The sequence below is a fragment of the Lepus europaeus genome, chromosome 8, assembly GCF_033115175.1.
Source record: "Lepus europaeus isolate LE1 chromosome 8, mLepTim1.pri, whole genome shotgun sequence".
Taxonomy (NCBI): domain Eukaryota; kingdom Metazoa; phylum Chordata; class Mammalia; order Lagomorpha; family Leporidae; genus Lepus; species Lepus europaeus.
The window spans coordinates 121,890,317-121,916,100 of record NC_084834.1 but is presented as its reverse complement, the minus strand read 5'-3'; the positions used below and the strand labels follow the sequence as shown (position 1 = coordinate 121,916,100).

The window sequence follows — 25,784 nt, the reverse complement described above, 5'->3', positions numbered from 1 at the left end:
GCTCCCTGGCTCTTTGCTCTCCTGGGGCTCCACTGGCTGAGACGGCGGAGATCCCAGATGGTCGATATTTATAGGAAGCAGGTGTTTTGTTTAAAAAAGGTAGAAATCAATTTTTTCCCCCTAAATGAGAGAAACTCACAGGCTGTGCATTTCTAGTTCAAAAGTCAGGCTACAGCAGACCTTGGACATGACCAGCATTTGTCCCAAAAATCTGTTTTCCTCTCGTTGGACTTCAAACTGTGGAAAGTGTGGGGTGAATCCCAGAAAACGGCAGGGTATGGACAAGGGGAGAAGATGTTTTAATTTTTTACGAACCTGGGATTTCAACCCAAGACCGTGGTGGCTCCGATGAGTGGAACGGGCTCAGCGCTGCTTTGTTGAGACGGAGTCTTCTCTTTGAAGGTATCGATGTAAGTTGAAGCTCATTCGGGCCAAGGAGGAAGACAGCGGCCATTACACCATCGTGGCTGAGAACGAAGACGACGTCCAGAGCTACACGTTCGAGCTCTTAACTCAAGGTGGGGAGCGGGAGGTGCGGACCCCTGTGAGCAGGCAGGAGACTGGACGAGTGGGTGCCTCCCAGGGAGAGCCAGGCACTTCTCTCCTGGGTTGTGGGGGAGAAGCAGGGTCCGGAGTGATTCTGGAAGGTTCCAGGTTACTCCAGAGTGCTCTCACCGGGAGCTCTGAGGTTCCGGCAGCCCCCTCTGCACCTGTAGTGTGGCACCTCCAGTTCTGAGAAATCTGCAGGTCTGCTCTGTGGTCTGCATGAGCCTGGATGGCTCTGGGGAGCTTTGCTTAGCTTCGCTTTACTTGTAGACACTGTACAGTGGTTGCTCCCCAGCCGGACCACTCGAGTCTGCTCATGTCATATCATACCCATATCATATCATATATCATACCCATATATTATATCATACCCGTACCATATCCCTGTGTCATATATCACACCCATATCATATCATACCCATATATTATATCATACCCTTATCATATACCTGCATCATATATCATACATATGTCATATCATATCCATATCTTATATCATGCCCATATAATATCATATCATCATATACCCATATATCATAGCCATATCATATATCATGCCCATATTATATCATAATACTCATACCACATACTTGTCATATATCATATCCATATCATATCATAACCGTATCATATATCATATCATAACTACATCATGTCATACCCATATCATATATACTCATATCCACATCGTATCATATACCTGTACATATACCATACCCCTATCATATCACGCTGATATCATATCGTATCATACCCAGCACCCAGTCACTGAGCACTCCCCCCAGGCCCCACATGCCGGTCCTCACAGCAAGCCTGCGGTGCAAGCACTAGCCCGTCTCCCACTTAGCATCTTCCCTGCCTACTAAGACTGCACAGATGCACCTGGGCAGTGCTGCCTGAGCCAGATCCGTTGGCGGAATCCCCGGCTCTGCATCCCTGCTGAGCAAACCGGATACCATAGGCACTCTGCTCACCCTGGACTTAGCGCATCGCAGGTGCAGATCGCGAGACGCTGAAGCTGTGAGTGCGCGCTTAGCCCAGTGGCGCAGTCAGAGCCCCAGTGCTGTGCGCTCCACTGCCTCGGCCCCTCGCGGGGCGTCCGGGAGCTGTGTGCCCGAGTCCCGACCCCCGCTCACTTTGCAGGCCTCCCAGGTCCAATCCTGACTCCTCCCCTCCTCTTGCAGTGCCCGCGTCCATCCTGGACCTGGTGGACGACCACCACGCCCCCACCGGGGGACAGACGGTGAGGTGCACGGCTGCGGGCACGCCTCTTCCGGATGTCGAATGGATGACCTGCAAGGATATCAAGAGGTATGCAGGCCACTACTGCTCATGCCTTTGGGGTTGGAGGCCTCCCTGGACCAAATTCATGGTACTCGTTAATCTGGGTGTGTGCGGGACCGCGCACAGCGGTGAGGAGCTGGCCCACGGCCTGCAGCAGCTCCCAGGGGTCTCTAGCCTGAGAAAAGAAGCTGAGTTATAAGAATGGCTGTCCTAGGAGGATTGTCATGAGCGAGGCCCACGTTTCTGCCTCCTGTTTGGAGATTGGGATCGGCAAACGTGCCTGTTACTGAACTCTTGAGTTTGCTCAGAGGTTCAAGGTTAGGGACCCATAGTGATATTTTATTGAACTTGCTTTATTGAGCATGCTCAGACATGGGCGGGGCCTGAGCTGCACCTGTAGCACACCCAGATATGGGCGGGGCCTGAGCTGCACCTGTAGCATGCCCAGATATGGGCGGGGCCTGAGCCGCACCTGTAGCATGCTCAGATGTGGGCGGAGCCTGGGTTGTACCTGTAGCACACCCAGATGTGGGCGGGGCCTGAGCTGTACCTGTAGCACACCAAAATGTGGGCGGGGCCTGAGCTGCTGCCCCCTGGTGCCCTTGTCTCCATGGGCCCCAGCAACTGGTCTGACCTGTGCGTCCTCTGCCTCTCCAGGTGTAACAATGAAACCTCGTGGACGGTTTTGGCCAACAATGTGTCCAATATCATCACGGAGACCCACCTCCGGGGCAGGGGCACCGTGGAGGGCCGGGTGACCTTCGCCAAGGTGGAGGAGACCCTTGCCGTCCGCTGCCTGGCCAGGAATCCTCTGGGGACGGAGAACCGCGAGCTCAAGCTGGTGGCTCCCAGTGAGTGACTCCAGAGTGAGGCCGACTCCGAGTCATCCACTGGGCCCCGGGTCCCTTGGGGGAGCTCGGCCTTCCAGAATGGGCCAGAGGCTGAGGACGCCGGGGCCGGCAGCTGTGGAGGCCGCCCCCGGGCTGTCTGTGGGTTTCACCTCGGAGCTGCGCCTTGCAGAGGCCCCTGTGTGTGCGCTGGTTAACAAAGCTCGATAGGCAGGGGGGCTGCCCTTAACGCCAGCTCCGCCTCCTTCGCCATGGGTCAGGTGCTGCCCAGAGGCCCTGGCTGGGGCGACTTTGCGGAGCATCGCGCTCCCAAGATTGCCATGCGTCCCTTCCTCTCCCCGTGGAAGAGCTGGCGTGGTTTCCTGGGTGCCGGGCGGGGGGTGGGAGGCGGGGATTGGAGGGCTGCTGCGATCACCCCCTGAGATGAGCCGGGCCCCTCATGTCCCTCCATGACCGTGCCACCCTCTTGCCCCGGGTGTCTGCAAGGAACCTCTTCGCCAGACTCTGTCTGTCTGCCCCCCTAGCCCTGCGCTCGGAACTCACGGTGGCGGCCGCGGTGCTGGTGCTGCTGGTGGTTGTGATCGTCTCGCTCATTATCCTGGTTGTCATCTGGAAGCAGGTGGGTGCCTGCTCAGCTGTCACACGAGGTCTTCGGGAAGCTCACGGCAGGGCCGTGTTAGGGAGACGCCGGGTGTGGATCTCAGCATTCTTGCACCCCAGTAAACGTTCCATTTTCCATGAACATCCCTAAGTCCCCTGTAGGTGGCGCCGGTTGTCTTGCTGCCTGGGGGGCCCTGTGGTGCCCTGGGGCACTGGTGCCTCAGCCGGTGCCTGTCCTGCTTGCTTGTAGAAACCCAGGTACGAGATTCGCTGGCGGGTCATCGAGTCCATCAGCCCCGACGGCCATGAATACATTTACGTGGACCCCATGCAGCTGCCGTACGACTCGCGGTGGGAGTTCCCACGAGATGGACTTGTGCTGGGTGAGCTCCCGGGGGGGACAGCTTTGCGCCCTACTGGCCTGCGGCAGAATAGGGGGTCCGTGCTTTGCCAGAGCTGCCTGATAGAGCTTTGCTTTCAGAACGACATTTCTGGCAGATGAGCTCACTGGGTCACTGCCAGCTTTCTCTATCTCATTCCCGAACGAATTCTGGTTAAAGAACTTGTGACCAAGCGGGCGGAGACCCTGGGAAGCCGTGCAGAGCCACCCACTGAAATGGCTTTGCTTTGGAAGCAACACAGGTAGAGAATGAAGTAAATTTGTGGGTGGGGCAGAACAGGAGAGACCTGGCCGAGGACAGACAGCCACAGCGTGGCCCGAGGAGGCGTTCAGTGTCCCGGCAGGTGCATCTGCAGTGTGGGCTGTCACAGTACAAACACGTGTTAAGCAAAACATGTAAAAGTCAGCCAGGCAGCTCATGTCATTCCATCTTGCCTGGGACCAAGCACAGGAGGCTGCCGTCCAGGGCAGTTTGGTTTGTTTTTCCAATCATGTTTGGAATGCATGAAAGCAAGATGCAGGCAAGTGGGAGTTAGAGCCAGAGGTTATGTCTCAATGCGTAATCTAGCAATGCAAGGTTAAAAAAGTTCTTATTTATTTATTTGAAAGGCGGAGAGAGAGAGAATCTTCTATTCACGGGTTCAAGCCCAAATGCCCACAACAGGGCTGTTCCAGGCTGAAGCCAGGAGCCCAGAACTCAAGTCAGGGTCTCCCACGTGGGTGGCAGGTGCTCAGGCACTTGAGCCGTCATCTGCTCCAACCCAGGGTGTGCATTGGTGGGAGGCTGGACCAGAACCCGAGCCAGGCGCCCTGATGAAGGGGTGTGGTCAACCCGTGGCACCAGATGTCAGTCTCAGGCTGGGCAAGAGCACCCACCACCCCCAGCCCCACACAGCCCCACACGCCCAGCTGCACGCACCCTGGTGCACCGGCCACGGCACGCAAAGCCGGGAGCCGCCGCTGTGCACTGGGGTCATGGTTCTGCTTGTCTGCAGGTCGCATCTTGGGATCCGGGGCCTTTGGGAAAGTGGTGGAAGGGACAGCCTACGGACTGAGCCGGTCCCAGCCGGTCATGAAGGTGGCGGTAAAGATGCTGAAACGTGAGTGCTGCTGTCCCGAGGACTCTGGGAACACAGGGATAAGACGCACGTTGGGCCAGAGCACGCGGCTGGGGAATCACACGTTTAGGACTAGAGGCTGTGTGTGTACCCAGACTGCTTCCTCACTTAGCTTTATTTAGATTGCTCACCAACCCTGGGGTGGAAAATCAGGAGTTGATATTTCTAGTTTTTTTTTTTTATATATATAAATTTATTTATTTGAAAGGCAAAGTGACAGGAGAGAGAGAGAGGAGAGAGAGAGGAGAGATCTTCCATCTGCTGGCTCACTTACCAAATGGCTGTAACTGCTGAGCCTGCTCCAGCCCAAAGCCAGGAGCTAGGAGCTCCATCTGGGTCTCCCATGTGGGTGGCAGGGCACCAAGCACTTGGGCCACCTGCCACTGCCTTCCCAGGCCATTAGGGAGCCGGACTGGAAGCGGAGCTGCCGGCATTGGAACTGGTGCTCTGATATGGGATGCTGGGGCCACAGGCAGCCGCTTGCATTCCTGAGCCCCCGCCCTGGGCTCTCTGGAAGCTAGGGATGGGCGGGCCGTCTGCTGCAGCCTGTGGGGCAGCGTAGTGGTGGTCGGCCACAGGGTTGGCCACGTTCTCGGCTGCTGCCGAGAACCCGAGGCAGGTGGGTCAAGTGCACTGACACAGGCTGGATGTCGTCCACAGCCACAGCCAGGTCCAGCGAGAAGCAGGCTCTCATGTCCGAGCTGAAGATCATGACTCACCTGGGGCCGCATCTCAACATCGTCAACCTGCTGGGAGCCTGTACCAAGTCAGGTAGGCGCACGGGGCCGGGAGCCAAGCTTAAGTCCTATGCCATCCACCCTGGCTGTGCCGGCGAATGGGAGCCCCTGGGCCCTGCGTCCGAGCAGCCTGTCTCGCAGGGCGTCCTGAGGCTTTGCTGTTCCTTGTTTTCATGGCCATGTCCTCACCCGCTCTGGTCCCCGCAGGCCCCATTTACATCATCACCGAGTACTGCTTCTATGGGGATTTGGTCAACTATCTGCATAAGAACAGGGACAGCTTCCTGAGCCGCCACCCAGAGAAGCCCAAGAAGGAGCTGGACATCTTTGGATTGAACCCTGCGGATGAAAGCACACGGAGGTGGGTGCAGAGAGGGAGGGAGGGAGGGAGGGAGAGAGAGAGAGAGAGGGAGGGAGGGAGAGAAGGAGGGAGGAAGGGAGGGAGAGAGGGAGGGAGGGAGAGAGGTAGGGAGGGAGGGGTTGCCGTGTGTCGTCCAACGAGCATCGCACGTGGAGGGGACCCACGCCCCCTGGCTCCCATGGCTGCAGATTCAGGACAGCATGAAATGACCCTGGCCAAGAGCAAGTGCCAGGGCAGTGCCGATGGACACGTGACTTCTGCAGGGGCTGGGAGCAGGACAGCGTGGGGGAGGCCTCGCCGATGGGCTAGAATGAGAGTGAGAGTCGCAGCCCCTCTGGGAGCATCCCTGCTGCTTGTACGTGAGCCTGCAGCTCCGGCCAGGGTGCCCAGGTCTTCTACCTGGAGATCACTAAGCTTCGCACACTGGTCCTTGCTGAACCCGGGCCTGTCAATCAAGCCCTTGGCACGTGCCAAGCTCGTGTTCCTTCTGCACGATCAGGTCTCCCCGCCCTGTGGGAGAGGATCACATATTCGTGGTTATCCCGTCTCCCTGCCGAGGCCACGAGGTGCGGTTGGCTTGCTGTCCCCCCAGCCTCAGTTGGAGCCCCCACACCTGCCAGGGCCCCACACGCAGGCTGTAGCACCCACCCAGAGCCTCACCCGCCGAGTGCTGGGTGACCACCCCCGCGGGGCACCCTGGCTGAGCTGTGTTCTCTGCCTTGGCAGCTACGTGATTCTGTCTTTCGAGAACAATGGTGACTACATGGACATGAAGCAGGCCGACGGCACGCAGTACGTCCCCATGCTGGAACGGAAAGAGGTGTCCAAGTACTCGGACATCCAGCGCTCGCTGTACGATCGCCCGGCTTCCTACAAGAAGAAGTCCGCACTAGGTAAACGCGTCCATGCCCGTGCTGAGGACAGCGATCCCCCGGAGGCGTAACGTCCCCCTGAGGGCCCCACAGGAGGGAGAGGGTGGGAAGGGGGCCCCCAAACACAGTTCCCCCCAGCCTGGCTTCCGGCGTGTTTTCTGGGGAAGAATGAAGATAGGCTCCGTACAGGGGGCTGTGCGATCTATTCACGTAATCATTTTGAAGTCTGGCTAGTTCTGCTGGAACGACCTTGGTTTGGCTGTTAACGTTTTCTCCCCTCTAATGAAAGCAAGGTGATAGCTGTTGATGCCCCCACTTGGCAAAATTAAAAGTCGGCCGTCTCAGGGTGGCTCCTCACGTTTTCTGAGTCTCCAATATGGGCGAGTCTGGGGAACACACAACGGGAGGCTGCCTTTGGTGGCAGGTGCATCTGCTGAGTGCTGTTTGGAGAGGGGGACCCGTGTCTTTCCCAGTCGAGGAGTGTGTGGCAGGCTTGAATCGGTTTGCACACACCAGGAGCCATCCTGGTGCTGGCCACACCAGCTGGGCCCCCTTGCATGCCCCCGGGGGAGGCGCCCCCAGGCCTCCAGGCCGGCGCAGACCTGGAGTCGAAGGTTCTCAGGACAGATCTGACGTTGGCTCCTCCCACAGCCTCCTTTCCCCCTTGTCTGAACACTCGCCCGTTGCGGGACGCGCAGACAGGTTGAGCGGCCATGGAAGTTGTTTGGAAAATCACTGATGGCTCTGAATGCTTTCAAGGTTCCTAAGTGAGAGCTACAATCCATTAAAAAAAAAGAATGTGCTTGTTTTGCACAGCTCGCTACACAATGCCATTTTCCATTCCGGCCGTTCCAAGTTCCATTCACTTCTCATTGCCAAATGGGTGAACTTCCAAGTGCTTTGGAAAGATGAGCCGGTGCGAGATATCAGACAAGTGCTTCCTCTCCCCTCCCGTGTTGTTAAAAATAGTTGACATTGCCGGTGGACTTGGCACCGGACGTCAGGGGAACCGCTGGCAGGCAGCTCCCCGCCTGCTGGCCCGCCTGCCTGGAAGTTCTCATTGGGAGTGGAGCGCCGCGCGGCCTCCCTGCCTTCTTCCTCGACAGCCCTGTCGCTTCCAGATGGGGGACAAGGGGACAAGGAGGAGAGGGACTCGGGACTCGGGGCAGGGCGGTGGGTCCGCTCCAGATCAGGGGCCGCTTTTCTTAAGAAATGTCCAAGGGGGATTTGAAAAGCAAACGGAGCCATTCCTGGTCACTCCTTTCTCAGCACGCTGTGTGTGTGTGTGTGTGTGTAAGCCAGTAAGTGGGGTCAATGTCCCTTAGGCAAAACGCAGGGGACAGGAAGTGTTGCAGGGGTGGTCTTTGCTGAGTACTGGGTGGCGCTGCTGCCTGGGGCACCTGCATTGCACAGCGGAGCGCCAGTCCCAGTCCCAAAGCTGCTCCACCTCCAATCCAGCTTCCTGCTAGTGCAACCTGGGGAGGCAGAGGGTGGTGGCCCAGGTGCCTGGGTCCCTGCCATCCCCGTGGGAGAGCCACATGAAGCTCCTGGCTCCTGGCTGTTGCTGGGGAGTGAACCAGCAGACGGAAGATCTCTTTCTGTCTCTCTGCCTTTCAAACAAGTAAATAAATAAAACTTAAAGAAAAAAAAGACCTTGGGACAGGCACTGTGGTGTAGCAGGGAAAGCCATTGACTGCTACGCCGGCATCCCATACGGGCACTGGTTTGAGTCCCAGCTGCTCCACTTCCAATCCAGCTTCCTGCTAATAGCCTGGGGAAACTGATGGAAGATGGCCTGAGTGTTTGGACACCTGCCACTCACATGGGAGACCTGGAGGGACCTCCCGGCTCCTGCCTGCGGCCTGCCTCAGCCCTGGCTGTTACAGCCGTCTGGGGAGTGAACCAGTGGATGGAATTTCTCTCTCTCTCTCTCTCTCTCTCTCTCTCTCTCTCTCTTCCTCCCTCTCCTTCTCTCTGTAACTCTTTCAAATTAATAAATAAATTTTTTAAAGGAAAGACCTTACCTTCTTAAACATTAAAAAAAAAACAGTTTTAGATTTTTAGAACATTGGCATCTAACATAGTGAATATTATGGGATGGGACAATCTAAACATGAAATTCACTTATGTTTCATATAGCCTATACACACAGCCTGTGGGTAATTTTATAAATTTTTTAAAAAATTATTTATTTACTTGTTTGGAAGGCAGCTAGGGCTTCCATCCGCTGGTTCATTCCCCATGTGCCTGAAACAGTCGGGGCATCGTCCGGGCCTCCGCGTGGACGGCAGGGACCTGAGGATTGAGCCATCCCCGGGTGCCTCCCAGGTGCACAGCACATTCACGGGAAGCTGGGATCAGAAGCAGAGCTGGGCCTCAAACCCAGGCCCTCTGACGTGGGCTGAGGCATCCCACAGGCGTCCTGCGCATTGCCCCCAGTGCTCACTCAGGGCACCTGTGTCCACGGCACTCTCACGTGAGATCAGGCGTGGAATTTTCCACTGGCGGCTTCAGGCTGGCACTCCAAAATTTCAGAATTTGAATCATTTCAGATTTCAGGTTTCTAGGTAAGGTGTGTGTGGGGTGTGTGTGTGTGTGTGTGTATTCGTTTATTTGAGAGGCAGAGTGACAGAGGGAAAGAGAGCCATCTTCCATCTTCCTGGATCTCCATCCAGGTCTCCCAGGCCCGTTAGCAGGAAGCTGCTCAGAGGTGGAGTCGCTGGGACTCAGACTGGAGCTTCGGTCGGGTGCGCGAGCCCCCAGCAGCCGCGTAGCGCGCTCAACCTGCCCAAGACTCTGTTCTTTCTGGAGCTGGATCCGCACAGTTGAGCTCGCCGCCGTGGGGGTGGAGTCCGTGGAAGACAGTGCTGTGGATCCGTGCTGTGGGTGGGCGGCAGGGCTCACGGGGCGGCGAGTCAGGCCGTGCAGCTGCCCTGACGTTTCATTCCTGCCCTACAGAGTCCGAAGTCAAAAACCTCCTTTCGGATGACAACGCGGAAGGCCTCACCTTGTTGGATCTGTTGAGCTTTACCTACCAAGTCGCTCGAGGAATGGAATTTTTGGCTTCAAAAAATGTGAGTTCTGGAAGCAGAGACCCCTGTAGACCTGGCTGCAGGGCAGGGCGAGGGGAGCGTGGGAGGAGGCGCAGAGAGAGAGTGAGAGGTCTGGGCCCAGCTCCTCGGCCTCTGTGCTCCCTGGGCAGCAGGGGGTGGCACCCACAGAGCCCTTTCCTCCAGGGTGAACTTCCTGGGTGCAGGCCTGGATGCTCCTGGGCCCCCTGGGAGAGGCCCATCCCGCCAGGGTGAGGCCGCAGGTACAAGCCCCTAACATTGTGTTGCCCCCTTTGCACACAGTGCGTGCACCGGGACCTGGCCGCGCGCAACGTGCTCCTGGCACAAGGGAAGATTGTGAAGATCTGTGACTTCGGCCTGGCCAGAGACATCATGCACGATTCCAACTACGTCTCCAAAGGCAGTGTACGTGCTGGGGTCTGCAGGGGGTGCCTGGACCGGCTGCCTGGGCAGCCGGGTTCCCGTGCCTCAGTCTCCTCGTTTGGAGTGGGGGGGAGATGCGCTGTACCTGGTCCTGGTGCTGTGGGGGCTGAGCCTGTAGTTGCTGAAGTCCTTGGGGTGGTGCCTGGTGTCTGGCCACACCCTGTGTCAGCCGGTAGCACGTGGAATAGCACACGTTTGCAAGGGTGGTGTCCTAGTGTTTGAGCTTTTATCAGGGTTTCAGAAGGGAACCGTGACCCTCGGATGCTGAGAGCTCCCAGTGTCCAGGTGCCCGGTGCATCCATGAGCATGGCCCAGGTGGGGGCAGATGGCCCGTGCCGGCTGTCTGAGCCCGGGAGCCCCCACATCCTGTTGCCGTCGCCCGTGGGGCATGGTCCCGGGGTGACTGTGCCCCTTGTCCCCTGCAGACCTTCCTGCCCGTGAAGTGGATGGCCCCCGAGAGCATCTTCGACAACCTCTACACCACGCTGAGCGACGTGTGGTCCTACGGCATCCTGCTCTGGGAGATCTTCTCTCTCGGTACGGGCCCTGCCCTGCTGGCCCGGGCTGCCCTGGGTCCGACCGGAGCCGGGTGCTTTCCCAGCTCCGGGCTGGGGGCCGTATGATTTCCCTGATGTGGGTCAGGCCTCTGCAGGCTGAGTCGGGGTCCTGGGCTGCACCCTCCCCTCCTCCGCCCAGCCTCTGCCTCTCCTCTCTGTCCTGATGTCACCCCCCAGGGAGATCTGGAAACAGGGGACAAGTCCACACAGGGCAGCCTTGCCTGTTCATCACACATTGTGATTTTGGGTCACGTGAGCTCCCTGGGGGCTTTGCCCCTTGCTCACCAGGTGGCGCTGGGGCTCAGGCGGGGGCTGGCGTGTGTTGGGGGGGACAGGTGCGGCTCCCTTCCTGGTCTTCGTCCTGGAGGAGAGAGGCCTCCTGGGCATCTGGTGGGTCGGTCACCAGGAACCGGGCCCCGGGGGACCTGAGATGACTGAGCCTGGCCCCAGGGGTTCCCGACACTCAGTGGTCAGGCATCAGGGCTGCTTCAGAATTGTCCTCAGTCCAGAGAAGGGAGTCCTGGGGAGGCCTCAGAGGGAACTGACCTTGACCTCCCCTGGGCTGCAAACATGAAGCCGTCCACCAGCTTCCCTGCTGCCCTGGTGCTAGGCGTGTGTCATCCCTTGTGGGCCTCCTCCTTCCATCTCCCTGCCGGTCACCACCATCTCCCCTGGGCGTGGCTTAACAGGGTCTCACACCCCCTTAGCGAAAGCAGGGAGTGAGCCAAGGCCTTCCAGGCCCCGACTCTGGCCTTAGCCACAGGTCCGTGTCTGGGGCACGTGGCTTTGCTGCCCCTTGGCTCAGTCCGTCCCTGCCCTTTGGCCTCATGTAGCCAGGCACGTGGACGGACCCTAGTGCTTTTTCTGGAGATGGGGGACGTGTGCATGCAGGCTTGGACTGGACCATAACCGCTCACTGCCTGGGAAGAACATGCACTTCCAGATGTTAGGGCTCGTGGTGCCCTGTCCCCAGGGTCCCCCGTGTCCCCCATGTCTCAGCTCGGTGCTGAGTCCTGCCTGCTCCCTCTCGACTTCAGGGGGCACACCCTACCCTGGCATGATGGTGGACTCCACCTTCTACAACAAGATCAAAAGCGGCTACCGGATGGCCAAGCCTGACCACGCCACCAGTGAAGTGTGAGCCCCTCCCCATGCTGGGGGGCCGGGGGCGGGGCGCCCGGGTGCTCCTCCCTGAGCTCACGGGGCGGCCGCCCTCTGCCTCTCCAGCTACGAGATCATGGTGAAGTGCTGGAACAGCGAGCCCGAGAAGCGGCCCTCCTTTTACCACCTGAGCGAGATCGTGGAGAGTCTGCTGCCCGGACAGTATAAAAAGGTGGGCCCTTGAGGAGGGGGGGTGGGCACGTGCTCAGCGCTGCGGTGGGGGAGGAGAGAGAGAGACCTCACGCGCCCCCGGGGCTGGGGCTTCGGGCGCGCGCTCGGGTCCCTGGTGGCAGTGATGAATGGGAAGCCCCTTCCCGCAGCCAGCAGCCTCCATAGCCCCTGGCTTCTCCAGATGTTTGCGTGTGCACGTGGAAGTCCCCGGGCGTCCGTGGCCATTAACTCGTGGATTTGAGCGTGCCCAAATCCATGGAAAACTGGCTTTGAGCAGCCGACTCAGAGGGGCGGCCTCAGCTGTTATCTGCGGCTCCAGCTGGTGCTTTGTGGAACAGGAGACATTGTTCGAGGGGCGAGCGAGATTTCGGGGCACCTAGCAGGATATGTAAATGAGCGAGGCACCTTCCTGAAACCCGCCTTCAGAACCGTGGCTGCGTAGGCGTCCCATCGCCGTTGCTTCTTTCTCGTCCTTGGGGTCATGTGCTGGAAGCACCCGCAGGTTGAACTTGAACTTGAACTTGAAGTTCTCCTGCGCACCGACAGCTCCCTGCCCTTTGCAGAGGCGCAGAAGTGAGGCGGTGAGAGGCGGAAGAGCTGGAAGCTGCAGTGGGAGACAGGGTCTCTCTGAGACTTCCCAGGGTGTAGATAGCAGGGCTCTGGCATGGTGTTCCCAGTGCAGGCCTGGCCGCTCCCTTTTGGGCCCCGATGGGGCTGGAGGGGCCGGGCAGGGTACATGGCCGCTAACTCAGAGGAGGGGCTCCTAGTATATATGTATTTAAGACTATATATATTTTATTTGAAAGGCAGAGTTAGAGAGAGGGAGAGAAGGGGAGAGATTTTCCATCTGCTGGTTCACTCCCCAAATGGCAGCAGTGGTCAGGGCTGGGCTGAGCGGAAGCCGGGAGCCAGGGCACATGTCCCACGTGGGTGCAGGGGCCTAACCGCTTGGGCCATCTTTCCCAGACGCATTGGCAAGGAGCTGGATCGGAAGTGGAGCAGCAGGGACTCAAACTGGCATCCATGTGGGCTGCCGGAGTCACAGGCAGTGGCTTAACCCCCTGGGCCCCTAGCATCTTGAGACCGAAGCAGGAGGGCCTGTTGGTGGGGATGGCTGGCCCGTGCCCTTCCATCGGGTGACGCTCGCAGCCAGGAGCTGGTTTGCAATGGGTAGTGACGTCGCCTGTGTTCTGAGGGTCCGGTCGGTGTGCTGTTGGCCCCGGCACGTGCTCACGTGGGTCCAGTTGGTGTGCTCACCTGGGTCCGGTGTGGGCTCACCTGGGTCTGCACGTGCTTGCAGAGCTATGAGAAGATCCACCTGGACTTCCTGAGGAGCGACCACCCTGCCGTGGCGCGCATGCGCGTGGACGCCGACAGCGCGTACCTGGGCGTCACCTACAAGAACGAGGAGGACAAGCTGAAGGACTGGGAGGGCGGCCTGGATGAGCAGAGGCTGAGCGCCGACAGCGGCTACATCATCCCCCTGCCCGACATCGACCCCGTGCCCGAGGAGGACGAGGAGGACGGGGGCAAGCGCAACCGGCACAGGTAGGCCGCCCCCAGTGCCACCGGCGCCCCCAGTGTTGCCAGGCCCGGGGGCCGTGCGGGGGTCTGCAGGAGCCGTCAGCCGGCCGAACCCCGGGGGTGCTGCGTGGCTTTGAAGATGCGCCCCAGGGGACTCCGAGGTGTCCGCTGGGGCTGGGGGGGGGGGGGGCGTGTGTGCATGTGTGTATACATGTGTGTGAGTGATTCATGAGTGTGTGTGTGCACCTGCATGTGTTGTATGTGGGGTACTTCCCCGGTGGGTCCAGACCTTTGACCTGAGCCCTCAGGGACCTGGTCAGTAGCTGCTGTGCTGAGCGCAGCCTGTGCCGCTGTCTGAAATGGGCCTGGAGCTGAGGGGTCGTATGGAGGGAGGTGGCTCTGGGACCTCACGCACCCCCGTGCTTCCCACACCTCAGAATCACCTGGCGAGGCTTTCTGTTTATCTCTTTAAAAAAATTATTGGGGCTGGGGTTGTGGTATAGCGGGTAAAGCTGCCACTTGCAGTGCTGGCATCCCATATGGGCACCGGTTCGAGTCCCAGCTGCGCCACTTCCGATCCAGCTCTGAGATGGCCTGGGTCCTTGGGCCTCTGCACCCACACGGGAGACCCAGGAGAAGCTCTTGGCTCCTGGCTTCCATGTGGCCCAGCCCTGGCCATTGTGGCCATCTGGGGAGTGAACCAGCAGATGAAGATCTCTCTCTCTCCCCTCCTCTCCCTCTCTCTAGCTCTGTCTTTCAAATAAAATATTTGAATGGATGGAAGAGCTCTCTCTCTCTCTCTCTCTCTCTCTCTCCCCCTCCCTCTCCAATTCTGCCTTTCAAATAAACAACAAATAAACAATAAAAAATAAATAAGTAAATAAACCTTAAAGCATTCTTGAATTCTTAGTCTTCTCCTTTGAAAGGCAGAAGGGCACAGACGCAGAGAGAGAGAGAAAACGTGCTCCCGTCCACTCACTCACTCCCCAGATGCCCTCAGTGGCCGGAGCCAGGCCAGGCCGAAGCCAAGAACCAGGAGCTCTATCTGGGCCTCCTCTGTGGGTGGCAGGGACCCAATCATGGAGCCTCCCCGGGCGCACAGTCGCAGGAAGCTGGGACTGGAGGCAGAGCTGGTCCTGAAACCCAGGCGTCCATACGAGACGTGGCCATCGCAGGCGGCGTCTCAGCCGCGCACCGAACCTGCACCCCGACACTTGCCTGGAGTTCTGTGTCCGGCGAGCTTGCCGCCTGGATGCGTTAGTTCCTTACCAAGCATGAAAACCTTGGTTCCCAGTGCCCAAGCCCCAGGCGCTGATCGTGGCCCTGTTTAATTAAGTGTGGCCCGGGGTCCTTTTCTTTCCTTCCTTTCTGCTTGTTCCGTGAGCCACACACAGGAGCACGTGGTGTGGTCGGGGCCCTCGGGAACCCCTGTAGGCACAGCTGCCGGCAGCCCTTGTTGATCTGAGTGCACCTGCTGATTTTGCAAAGTACAGCTTTGGCTTCTTCTATTTTGGGAATCTTCTATTGGGAGATGCTGTTCTTACCGTGTGTTTATGTTCCTTTCGTAAACAAACCTGGGGGTCTGTGTTGGAACGGGGGCGCCAAGGGGAGGCTGGGTGGAGGCCTGGGGGCTCTTCTCCCCTTGGAGGCTCTGTGTTTGGGGGCTCTGAGGCAGTGTGCCCCAAATAACAGCCCCAAGTCAGGTGGGACTGTAGCCCTGAACTGTAAGACGAGCTGGCCCTGGGTGGGGGCATCCCAGAGCCGGGGGGAGCTTTGGGCTCAGCTGGGCAGTCAGCCCCGAAGTCACCTCCTTCTAGGCTCAGGACATTGGCCTTGGGGAGGGAGTGGGCTCAGGGGCACTGGTCACTGGGTGTGGGCAGCTGGGCGAGCCACGGGGATGGTCTGGTACTGGGTCTCGGGGTGGTCAGTCCTCCCCGCCCGCACCCCTGTGTCCTCCAGAGGAAGAGCAGGGCCAGGGCCAGGGTCCGGCTCGGCAGTGCCCGTCCCAGCGCCCGTGGCTGGGTTGGGTCCACATCCACATCAGGCCCTGGGCGAGGGGGCGCCCCCTTGGACGGTTGTCGGGACCAGCAAGTGGATGGGATTCAGAGTGAGGCCCCAGGACCAGGCGTAAGTGCAAGCAGAGCTCAGGCCTAAGGAACCCGCGGCCCAGCAGCCTCCTGGGGCCCGGGAAGAGTCAGGGCCACAGGAGTCGTGGGCAGTGGCCGCCATGTTTCCCAGCAGGCTGTGAGCTGTGGGACTCAGTTCTCGGCTTGGCAGGGGACATGGAAAGGAGGGGACCCTGTGTCCTCACTGCTACCGGTCCCGCATTGGACAGGGACCTCCTCGCCGGCAGGTGATAACCCGTGGGGACAAAAAAGACCTGAAATGTGGACAGCAGTGCGAGGCAGGATGGTGCTAAGACAAGAGGTCTCGGGTTGCAGGTCATAGGTCACAGGTCACAGGTTGCAGGCTGGGTCTTCAGGGAAGAAGCCACAGAAATATTGCATGAGTCTCCCTCCCACTTAGACTGCACAGTTGTTAGCATAGTGGCGTAGCTTATTGTGTGTCAGTCACATACGAGGGGACTCCAGAAAGTGTCTGGAAAAATGGCATTGGAAATAGGCTGCTTTTGGTGCTGCGTGGTGTTTGCACAAAGCCCCCTGTGTGCGTCCTCACACGTTTTGCTAGTGGTTGAGTCACTTGGAACTAAGTGAGGGACACCAGGACACGGCTCCCACGCACGTGCCCATGAATAACACCCCCGCCCCGTACCCGCCGTGCCAGCCCCGTGTGCATGGGTCCAGCTCAGCCGTGGGTGGGAAGACAGGAGGGGCAGCGCCCACTGCTGCGTGCCCTGCCCGTGCTCGGCGCTCACGGCTGGTACCTTGCTCATCACCCGAGCAGGCGTGCTGTGTGCATCCTTGGTATGCCCTTCGTGTAGGCAAGGAGGCACGTTCAGGTTCATCGGGTGGAGAGTGCCACCCGGGGAGAGTCCACTGCAAGACCCCCCTCGCCCTCCCCAGGAGGCAGAGAGCCTTCCTCTGGGAGGTCCAGACTTGGAGCCCTGGTGTCACAGGGGCAGGGGGCCTCCCGGCACACAGGCACCCCTGTCCCCAAGAGCAGGTGGCTGGCCCGGCTGCACCGCCCCCAGTCCCTCCCTCTGCTTGTCATTCCCGCTGCCTTGTGTTCGTGCATTGCTGGTTTCTCTTCCCCTAGGATTGAGTAGGGAAGATGGGCTCGGTGGCCGCCGGCTGCCGTGTGCCCGGTGCTCAGCCGTGCGCCCTCTCTCTCCGACCTCCAGCTCGCAGACCTCGGAGGAGAGCGCCATCGAGACGGGTTCCAGCAGCTCCACCTTCATGAAGAGAGAGGATGAGACCATCGAGGACATGGACATGATGGACGACATTGGCATGGACTCCTCAGACCTGGTGGAGGACAGCTTCCTGTGAGCCGCAGGTCCCCGCGTGTTCCCGGAGCTGCCTTGGGATCCTTTTCAGAAAACCACTCTATTGCAAGGCAGAGGTGGAGAGGATGACGTGGGGGTGCAGGACAAGGAGACCCCGGCCCGGGACTCCCCGGGGCGGGGCTGGGGGCAGAGGGAGCCGTGTGACCAGCCTCGGAGCAGGGCTGGGACGCTTGGAGGCGGACGCTGCGGGCACTGCCTCTTGCTTCGCCAGCCTCTGCGGCGTGGGGAGTTCAAGGGCGCGGTGGACCCCGGGAGGTGAGCTCTGGGTCTCAAGTCCACGTGCACAGCCGGAGTCGCGCCGAAGCTGCAGCGTCGCTGTTATGTACGTAAATCTGAACGAAGCCCTGGTGAGAGATGTGTCCTGTCTCCTCTGGACTTCGGAGACACCACTCAGCCCAGGCGTGTCTCTCCCTGTCGGAGCCGGGCTGCCGCTGGCTCTGGACTCCCAGTGTTGTACAAAACCACTTCGGAACCTTCAAAGGTGCTGGTCTTGGGAGCATCTTAGTTGTGCGTAGCGCAGAGTCATTAACCAGCCTCGTTTAATAGACGTGTGTCGTTTAGAAGCCCCCAGCCGCCTTTTCGTATCGTAACCTATGTTTATAATCATACTACTGTCATTAGTGATGCTAAGTGTGTAACACGTAACACGGGGTCCTGCCCGAGAAAGCACAAGTTAAAAAAAAAAACAAAACCTAAGTAGGTGACAGGTTTGCAACTTTTGACACTTTTTTTTTTAAAGAGCTTATGTTTCCCCATAAATGATGTTGATCGCCGCAGTGGGTCAGACATCAGAGAACAAGGTCACAGTTGTCCCGGAAGTCATGGACTTTGGTTGTGTACAAGTAGCTCCCCCTGCCTGCGGTACTGAATGGGACAAGAGACGAGCCCGGGTCCCCTGACCTCAGCGTCCCCGGTGTCCACCCGGGCCAGCATCACCCTGAGGGAAAGAGCAGCAGAGATCCTGTCTGGCCCCAAAGAGAAAGCGCTAGAAACCCGAGGCTGGGAGTAGAGGGGGGTGGTTAGTGACGGCTGTGTGTGTGCACCCCGGCTCTCCAGCCCCCAGGGAACTGGCAGCCCGCAGCCCGGATTCTGGAATTGGGAGTGGATGGGCAGCCAGCACCCATGTTCTGTTCTGATGAGCCAAGTTTCAGGAGCACTGGCATGGGTTCCTGGGGGTTGCCATGGGAAAAGCAATGATTTGAAATTTGGAGCTGGGCTGGAGGGCACCGTGCGGAAGCCCGCTATGTAAGTCCCCGGTGCCTGGCCGTGCGTCCAGATGGCTACCCTCAACCCAGCCGGCTCAGCCAAGGGTCAGGGTCAGGACACTGACTCTGGGTGTGGGCAGGTCTTCCTCAAGGTAAGGCCACTGCTTCTCCCTGCCTGAAGGGGACCGGCTCCTGCCCACCCCCACCCCCAGCCCATGGACAAACACCTACAGAAGTGATGCCACTCACGCTGCCGCCGCTCTGCACGACCAGGCCAGCGTTTTGCTCCTCCAAGAGGTGAAACCATTTCAGTGGTATACCGGGCGATGCACTGTCACTCACGCCGGCCAGGGTGGGTTCACCTTCTCGGCCGTGTCGCTTAATTGCTGACACCCAGGGCGTGACGCGTGCCAGGTGCGGGAGCCACCCTGAGGCGCTTTCTCAGCTACCCTCTGCATGGCCAGTGTGCGGTCTGAGCTGGATCGGCCAGCTAACGAGCTGACTGGGTTCTGTAGCGCCAGCGAGACCTCGGGTGCCCTGTGTGGCTAGAATCGCACCTTGGGGGTCCTCTTTGTCCCTCGCCTGCCCTTCGACAGCCCGCTCTTGCCACTCTGGTCATCGAAGCTGTGGACTCGCATGTCACCACGAGACCGGGTGCAAATCCATGGCCAGGCTGAGCGCACACTTCTACCTGGGGCCGCGTTGTTACTTTTTGCTTTTTTTTTTTTAAGAGTCCCGTGTATCTCCGATCTGTGTCCCATTTGCTTCCTGCAAAATCCCCAGAAAAAGACAATTGGCCACTGCTTCCCACTCTTTGTTTTTTTTTTTCCTGATGACAATCAAAGCCGGCGTGGGCGACGCAGCGTGCGGCTGTGGCCGCGCTGTGGTCTGCCTGCGTGCACAGAGCGGTCCTGTTTGTCTGAGAGGGACGTTGTGATGCAATGATGTTATACATCGATGTGTACATATGTGTAGCTACGTAGCCCTGCAGAATACTGCCAAAACACGTACGACGAGCTGTCTCACTGCCTTTGTTTATATTTTTTTAACTGTGATATTCCCTATAGGCACATTAACTGCTGCACTTTCGAATGTCCAAAATTTATATTTTAGACATAATAAAGAGAAGAAGACTTAAGGTGTTCCCCAAACAGTGGTGTGGAGAGTGTGTGAGGACTAACTGGTTGGGGAGGGAGGGTCTCCCGAGACAAAATGTATTACAGATGCCCCCGCCCCGTTCCCGTTTTCATTTTATGACATGTAAATGAAGATCTTTATATTTCAATAAATGATATGTAATTTAAAGTTACGCCGAGGTCCCAGCTATCTCTTTTTATTTTAATCCTAAAATGAAAGCCAGGGCAACTGCCAGGTCGCTGCTTGGGCCATCCACGTCACAGATCAAAAGGTGCCTGGGTTCGAGTCCTGCTCCCACCTGGGAGGCAGGAGGTGGGGGCCTGAGTGCCTGGGGCCCTGCTGCTTCAGGTGCTCAACGCAGAGAGCACCTGGGCTTTTTAGTGGATTTTGGAGTTTGGGCGTGGCTGGGGCGTGCCAGTCCCTGGGCCGGGCCCCTGAGCTGATCCCGGGTCCAAACGCGGCTTGTCTTCCGTGTCAGCTGTCGGCTCTCCTCCTCTGCCCCGTACGGGCCATATTCTGTGTCATCCAAACGTTCTGGAAGTGCACGAAGGGAAACGCTCACACCTTTTCCCTCCCTGTCTTCTTCCTGGTCCCTATGTGTCCCCGCCCCGCCCCAAGCAAAGCCACTCCGCTGCTGAGCGTTCTTCCTGCCTCCCAGCCCCTCTCTCTGCACACACACACACACACACATGTCTCTGTTTCCTTTCTGGGTGGCACTTGATGTAATACTTTGCAGTGTGCTTCTCTCTCTCTCTCTCTTTTTTTTTTTTAATTTTTTTTATTTATCTGAGAGGCAGAGTTAGAGAGAGAGAATGTTCCATCCGCTGGTTCACTCCTCAAATGGCTGCAACAGCTGGGACTGTACCAAGCTGAAGCCAGGAGCCAGGAGCTTCTTCCCGGCTCAGGGGCCCAGGCACTTGGGTCATCCTCTGCTGCTTTCCCAGGCCATAGCAGAGAGTTGCATCAGAAGTGGAGCAGCCGGGACTCAAACCGGCATCTTCCATCAGCTTCATAGTATCCCGTTGTGTACATCTACCACCCGTTATGCAACCACGTTCCTGTACAGTGAATTGTAGCTTTCGATCATTTCCTGTTAAAATAACGTCTTGGGGCCGGCATTGTGGTAGATACAGCAGCTGCCTGCGGCGCTGGCATCCCATACCAGCACCGGTTCAAGTCCCAGCTGCTCCACTGCTAATGTGCCTGGGAAAGCAGCGGAGATGGTCCAAGTGCTTGGGCCCCTGCACCCGCGTGGGAGACCCGGAAGAAGCTCCTGGTTCTTAGCTTCAGTCTGGCTCATACCCAGCCATTGTGGCCACTTGGGGAGTGAACCAGCGGATGGATGGAGGACCCCCCCCCCCTCCTCTCTCTGTAGCTCTGACTTTCAAATAAACATATTTTTTAAAAAATGACTTCACAAACGTAGTTGCGTGTGTATCCTCGTGCACTTACTGTTGGGGACCCCACAAATGAAATTATGTGGCCAGAGGACATGCATTGCCCAGCTCCTCAACAGGACCGCGGCCGCAAGCTCTCGGCCACGGGAGTCCCGGGCTCTCCGGAGCCCCTGCAGTCTCCCAGCCTCCTCCATCGCACCTCCCTCGGGGGGCCACAGTCTTCAAGATGGGGCCAGAAGGGATACGACAAGGTAGGTGTGGGAGCAGGTGCATTCTGGGTCCTGAAGCAGCTTTAGGGTCTTTAAACAGTGCTGCCACTCCTCGTAGCTTCAGCTCTCGGGCAGTAGGAATGGGGTATGTTGTCAGTAATTGGAGGACGGTGCCCTCTTCCACCTCAGCTCCTAACACGTGAATTCAAATAGCCTGCAGATCACAGCACACCAGCTTAGGGGTGCCGCTGTAGGCTGGGTCCTGGCTCCAGCTCCGGCCCAGCCGCAGGGAGGAGGCAGCCCGCTGGGACCCGTCATCCTGCTGCTGGGACAACGATCCTAGGTGGGGCGGGGTGGGGGGCACGCTGGCCCTGGGAGCTCCTCACCTGTGCAGCTCCACTTCCTCAGGCTCCGCCTCCTCCTGCCACGACCACAAGGGTTTTCAGTTTCTCGAAGATCCTTTGACACCGACTTCTTTGGATACTGTGGTCCTTTTGGATTTTGACAATGGCAGAGAGGACATGATGGATAGGAAATCAAGGGCTTTTCTGGAAGTCGTGTAGCTGAGATGACAGCACTGGGGTTAGGGGCCAGGACATGGGGTGGCGTTGTGGCGCAGTGGGTTAAGCTGCCGCTTGCAACGCCTGCATCCCAGATCAGAGCGCTGGTTCAAGTCCCAGCTACCCCATGCTCCATCCAGCTTCCCCCTAACACGCCTAGGAAGGCAGTGGGTAATGGCTCAAGTGCCTGGGCTCCAGCCACCCCTGTGGGAGACCAGGATGGAGCTCCTGACTCCTGGCTTCCACCTGACCCAGCCCTGGCTGTTGTGGGCATCTGGGAGGTGAACCAGTGGATGGAAGGTCTCTGTCTCTTTCTGTCTCTCCCTCTCTCTCTCACTCTACCCTTCGAGCAAATAAATAAATCTCTTATAAAGAATTGCAGATAAGTGAATCCCTCTGTCTACCCAACACGCCGCGGGAAAACAGGTTCTGGGACACATCCACAAGCGATGGGTGATTTTACACATTTTCAATCAGAACAACTTCTCACAACAGTCCCAGTGAGGGGCATTACAAACTCTAACAGCTGTGTGCGTCCTAAGAGGCGGCTCGGGACCGTGGCTCAGAATATCCGAATCCATCATAAACTGAGCCTGATTCCCTGGGGTCGCTGAGTGGCAGGGCTGCCTCCTCTTCTCTGACTCCAAGAGGATCCGATCCAGCTGCATCGCTGTAGCCCCAACCCTTAGACTCTGCTTCTGCCAGATACAATCATCTCAGCCCCACAATCTGTGGGAAAATCCCTGGGTGAGCGGATTATCGCTCACGGGTCCACGCGGTTACGTAAAGAGCAGCCGTGTCCTGGAGAACAAGGCGCGCCAGCTCCAAATGCATCCTGGTGGTTTTCCATCACCCACGTCTTAGTTTCCATACGAAGCGATGGAGGCAGCACGGGACACAGCCGGAGCGACGTCTCCGCTCCCCGTGTCTGGCTTACAGGGAATCGGAATTTTAAGAAGCTGTGCCGTGGCTGGTGCCATGGCTCAACAGGCTAATCCTTCGCCTTGTGGCGCCGGCACACCGGGTTCTAGTCCCGATTGGGGCACCGGATTCTGTCACGGTTGCTCCTCTTCCAGGCCAGCTCTTTGCTGTGGCCCGGGAGGGCAGTGGAGGATGGCCCAAGTGCTTGGGCCCTGCACCCCATGGGAGACCAGGAGAAGCACCTGGCTCCTGGTTTCGGATCAGCACGGTACGCCGGCCACGGGGGCCATTGGAGGGTGAACCAATGGCAAAGGAAGACCTTTCTCTCTGTCTCTCTCTCTCACTGTCCACTCTGCCTGTCAAAAAAAAAAAAAAAAAAAAAAAAAAAAAAAAAAAAAAAGAAAGAAGCTGTGCCGCATGGCCCTGGCAGATGGTATCTTGCTCTGTCATTATTCATGGGCATTAATGCCTTCCCTCTGCAGCGTGCGGCTGTCTGTCCTGAATCGCGTCTCATTCACACTGGCTGCTCCAAGCACAGTCGGATCCAGCGTTTTCCCCGGAGCTTGTGCCTTTCAGATCATTCGGTCAAAGTTTTAGGCCTGGTTGGGCAGTGAAGAGAATCTTTTCCGTCTTCTTCTAAGTGCTCCGTCCCAGAGGAGCCCGGAGGACCAGGTGTGGAGGAAGCAGACTCCAGAGCGGACGCCTCTCCCTTTAGCTTGGCCACTTGGTTTGTGATGAAAATGCGTGAGAGCGTGACGTCATCCTTGGGCCACGGAGAGTCGCTTGTAATTGACCCCGCCCACACATGCTTACTGGGGCACGGTCTGCTGACGGCTGAGTCGGTCCCCGGGATGCTGAAGTCCCAGCCAGCTGCCCACCTGAGGGACCATGACATCACAGGGCAGGACACAGCGGGAGGAGGAGGCACCGTGCAGCTGTGACGGCAAAAGCCCAAGGAGTAGATGCGGAGGGCAGCTTTCTAGAATCTTCTGATACAAGGGACGCGTTCAGGCAGAGGACGCGGAGTTGTGAGGGCTTCTGAGAACAGGGGGCTAGGGCTGGAGGAGCCATACACTGGCTCTGCTCCCTGCACGCTCTGTGCCGGCTTTGGCCTCCATCAAGTGCAGCCCCCTCTCTTCCCCATTGGTGTTGAGTTAGGCAGTGCTGGGGGCTCTGGGATTCAGAGCCTTGTCCTGAATACAAGAGAAGATGCTCACGTTAACAGAACAGAGAGTCTCTGCGGAAAAATATCTATTTATTTGAAAGGCAGAGTTACAGAGAGAGAGACAGACAGATCTTCCATCTGCTGGTTCACTCCCCAAATGCCCTTAACAGCCAGCTCTGGGCCAGGCTGAAGCCAGGAGCCAGGAGCTTCATCTGGGGCCCCCATGTGGGTGCAGGGGTCCAAGCGCTGGGGCCCTCTCTTGGTGCCTCCCAGCTCATTAGCAGGGAGCTGGATTGGAAGCAGAGCAGCCATAGGGGATACTGGCAACACAGGTGGAAGCTCAACTCGCTGCACGATGCCGGCTCCTCTTAGGTTTTTGTTTTTTTTCCACAGACCATGAAATCTCTGTAAGTTAAAGACAGTGTTACAGAGAGAGGTAGAGCCAGAGAGAGAGGTCTTCTATCTGTTGGTTCACTTCTCAAATGGCCGCAATGGCCGGAGCTCAGCCAATCCGAAGCCAGGAGCTTCCTCTGGGTCTCCCTTGTGGGTTCAGGGGCCCAAGGACTTGGGCCATCTTCCACTGCTTTCCCAGGCCATTAGCTGGGAGCTGCATAGGAAATGGAGCAGCTGGGACATGAACCAGTGCCCATATGGCACTGCAGGTGGAGGCTTAACCTGCTACGCCACAATGTTGACACCCATGACTTTTTAATATAAGGCTTTAATGTTGTAAGTCTCCCTGCAAGCATTATTCTATTGCATCTTACAAATGTTGGTCAGATGCAGTGTGTTAGGTAATTCAGGGTATTATCAGAGCCCAGGAAAAAAGGGATTTCCTCGGGCGGGCTGTGGAGGTGCGGAGAGGATTCTGAATGGGCTTGGAGGGGTTTCCTGCTCCCGGGCAGGGAAGAAGGTAGGTGCAGCGCGGGCCAAAAGAACAATAAGCCAGGGCTCAGTAACCGGCCCCTCCCTTGTGCAGTGTGCTCATGAATATTTGACACCCACCGTCTACTGGTGGAACAGCTCTTTGAAAGGCAGGGTTCCCGTGAGCCTGAAATGATGAAGGGCTGCAAGGTGGTTTGGCTCTTGAGTCGCCCTCGTAGCTGATCCCACTGCAGATGAGAACGGGCCGGGTCCTGAGCCGCACACTCGGTACTGATCAGCAAACGGGCAAAAGGGGGCTCGAGTGGAAGCAAGGGGCAGGGGTCTGGTCACGACCCTTAGACGGGTGTGCAGCGTCAGCGGGCAGGTTCCTTTATCAGGGAGAGGGTACGTCAGGTGCTCCAGCTTCCTGCCTGATTCAACAGCTATGAGACGCTGCCCTGCGCCCACTCCCTCACCTCCCGCGGCACGGGTTGGCAATAGCAGCGAGCAGATCAACTCTCCTGACATCCTCTCTAAATACCATGTGTATTGCTTTTCTCTAATACCATACTTGGAAAGCAAAATGCTTCTTTTTTAAAAAAAGATTTATTTATTTGAAAGTTAGAGTTACAGAGAGGAAGGGAAGGGGGAGAGTGGGAGAGAGAGAGGGAGGGAGGGAGAGAGAGAGAGAGAGAGAGAGAGAGATCTTCCATCTGATGGCTGCGACCAGGAGCCAGGAGCTTCATCCAGGTCTCCCACTCTGGGTGGCAGGGGCCTAAGTACTTGGGCAATCTTCCGTTGCTTTTCCCAGGCCATTCACCAGGAGCTGGGTTGGAAGTGGAGCCGCTGGGACTTGAATTGGTGCCCACATGGGATGTTGGTGTCATAGACAGCTTTACCCGCTGTGCCACAATGCCGGCCCCAGAGCAGTCACTTCTAACCAAGAAGTTAAGATCTGCTCCCCTGAAAACAGCAGTGTGGAGGCAGAAGGCGGGCTCAGGCTCCTGACCACACAGGTGCCCTGGTTCCGAGCTAACTACTTCCAGGTCTCCCCCCCCCCCTTTTTTTAATCTTATCATGAGCAAGATCCATTTTAAGTGACTATTTTAATATTTTCTAAACCTTGAAACAAATGCATCCATCAATGATGCAACTTTGTTGCAACAAAGAAGGAAGTTGTAGGCACT

The 25,784-nt window shown here is 57.7% G+C and overlaps 1 protein-coding gene across 4 annotated transcripts in view; it reads left to right on the top strand.

Moving 5' to 3' along the window:
• Window positions 1–19,629, top strand: part of PDGFRA (platelet derived growth factor receptor alpha) — a 33,394-nt gene extending 13,765 nt beyond the window's left edge. For 3 of the 4 annotated variants that reach the window (XM_062198821.1, XM_062198822.1, XM_062198823.1), the window contains exons 8-23: window positions 403–518; window positions 1,731–1,857; window positions 2,488–2,681; window positions 3,203–3,297; window positions 3,529–3,661; window positions 4,674–4,778; window positions 5,457–5,567; window positions 5,741–5,894; window positions 6,621–6,787; window positions 9,725–9,840; window positions 10,120–10,242; window positions 10,686–10,797; window positions 11,855–11,954; window positions 12,045–12,150; window positions 13,450–13,697; window positions 16,975–19,629. In XM_062198821.1, the coding sequence (XP_062054805.1) occupies window positions 403–518; window positions 1,731–1,857; window positions 2,488–2,681; window positions 3,203–3,297; window positions 3,529–3,661; window positions 4,674–4,778; window positions 5,457–5,567; window positions 5,741–5,894; window positions 6,621–6,787; window positions 9,725–9,840; window positions 10,120–10,242; window positions 10,686–10,797; window positions 11,855–11,954; window positions 12,045–12,150; window positions 13,450–13,697; window positions 16,975–17,122 (2,155 nt within the window). In that variant the 3' untranslated portion in view covers window positions 17,123–19,629. Of the gene's footprint in view, window positions 1–402; window positions 519–1,730; window positions 1,858–2,487; window positions 2,682–3,202; window positions 3,298–3,528; window positions 3,662–4,673; window positions 4,779–5,456; window positions 5,568–5,740; window positions 5,895–6,620; window positions 6,788–9,724; window positions 9,841–10,119; window positions 10,243–10,685; window positions 10,798–11,854; window positions 11,955–12,044; window positions 12,151–13,449; window positions 13,698–16,889 lie in introns of all 4 variants that reach the window. The other variant, XM_062198824.1, reaches the window with a different exon arrangement.
• The last annotated feature ends 6,155 nt before the right edge of the window (window positions 19,630–25,784 follow it).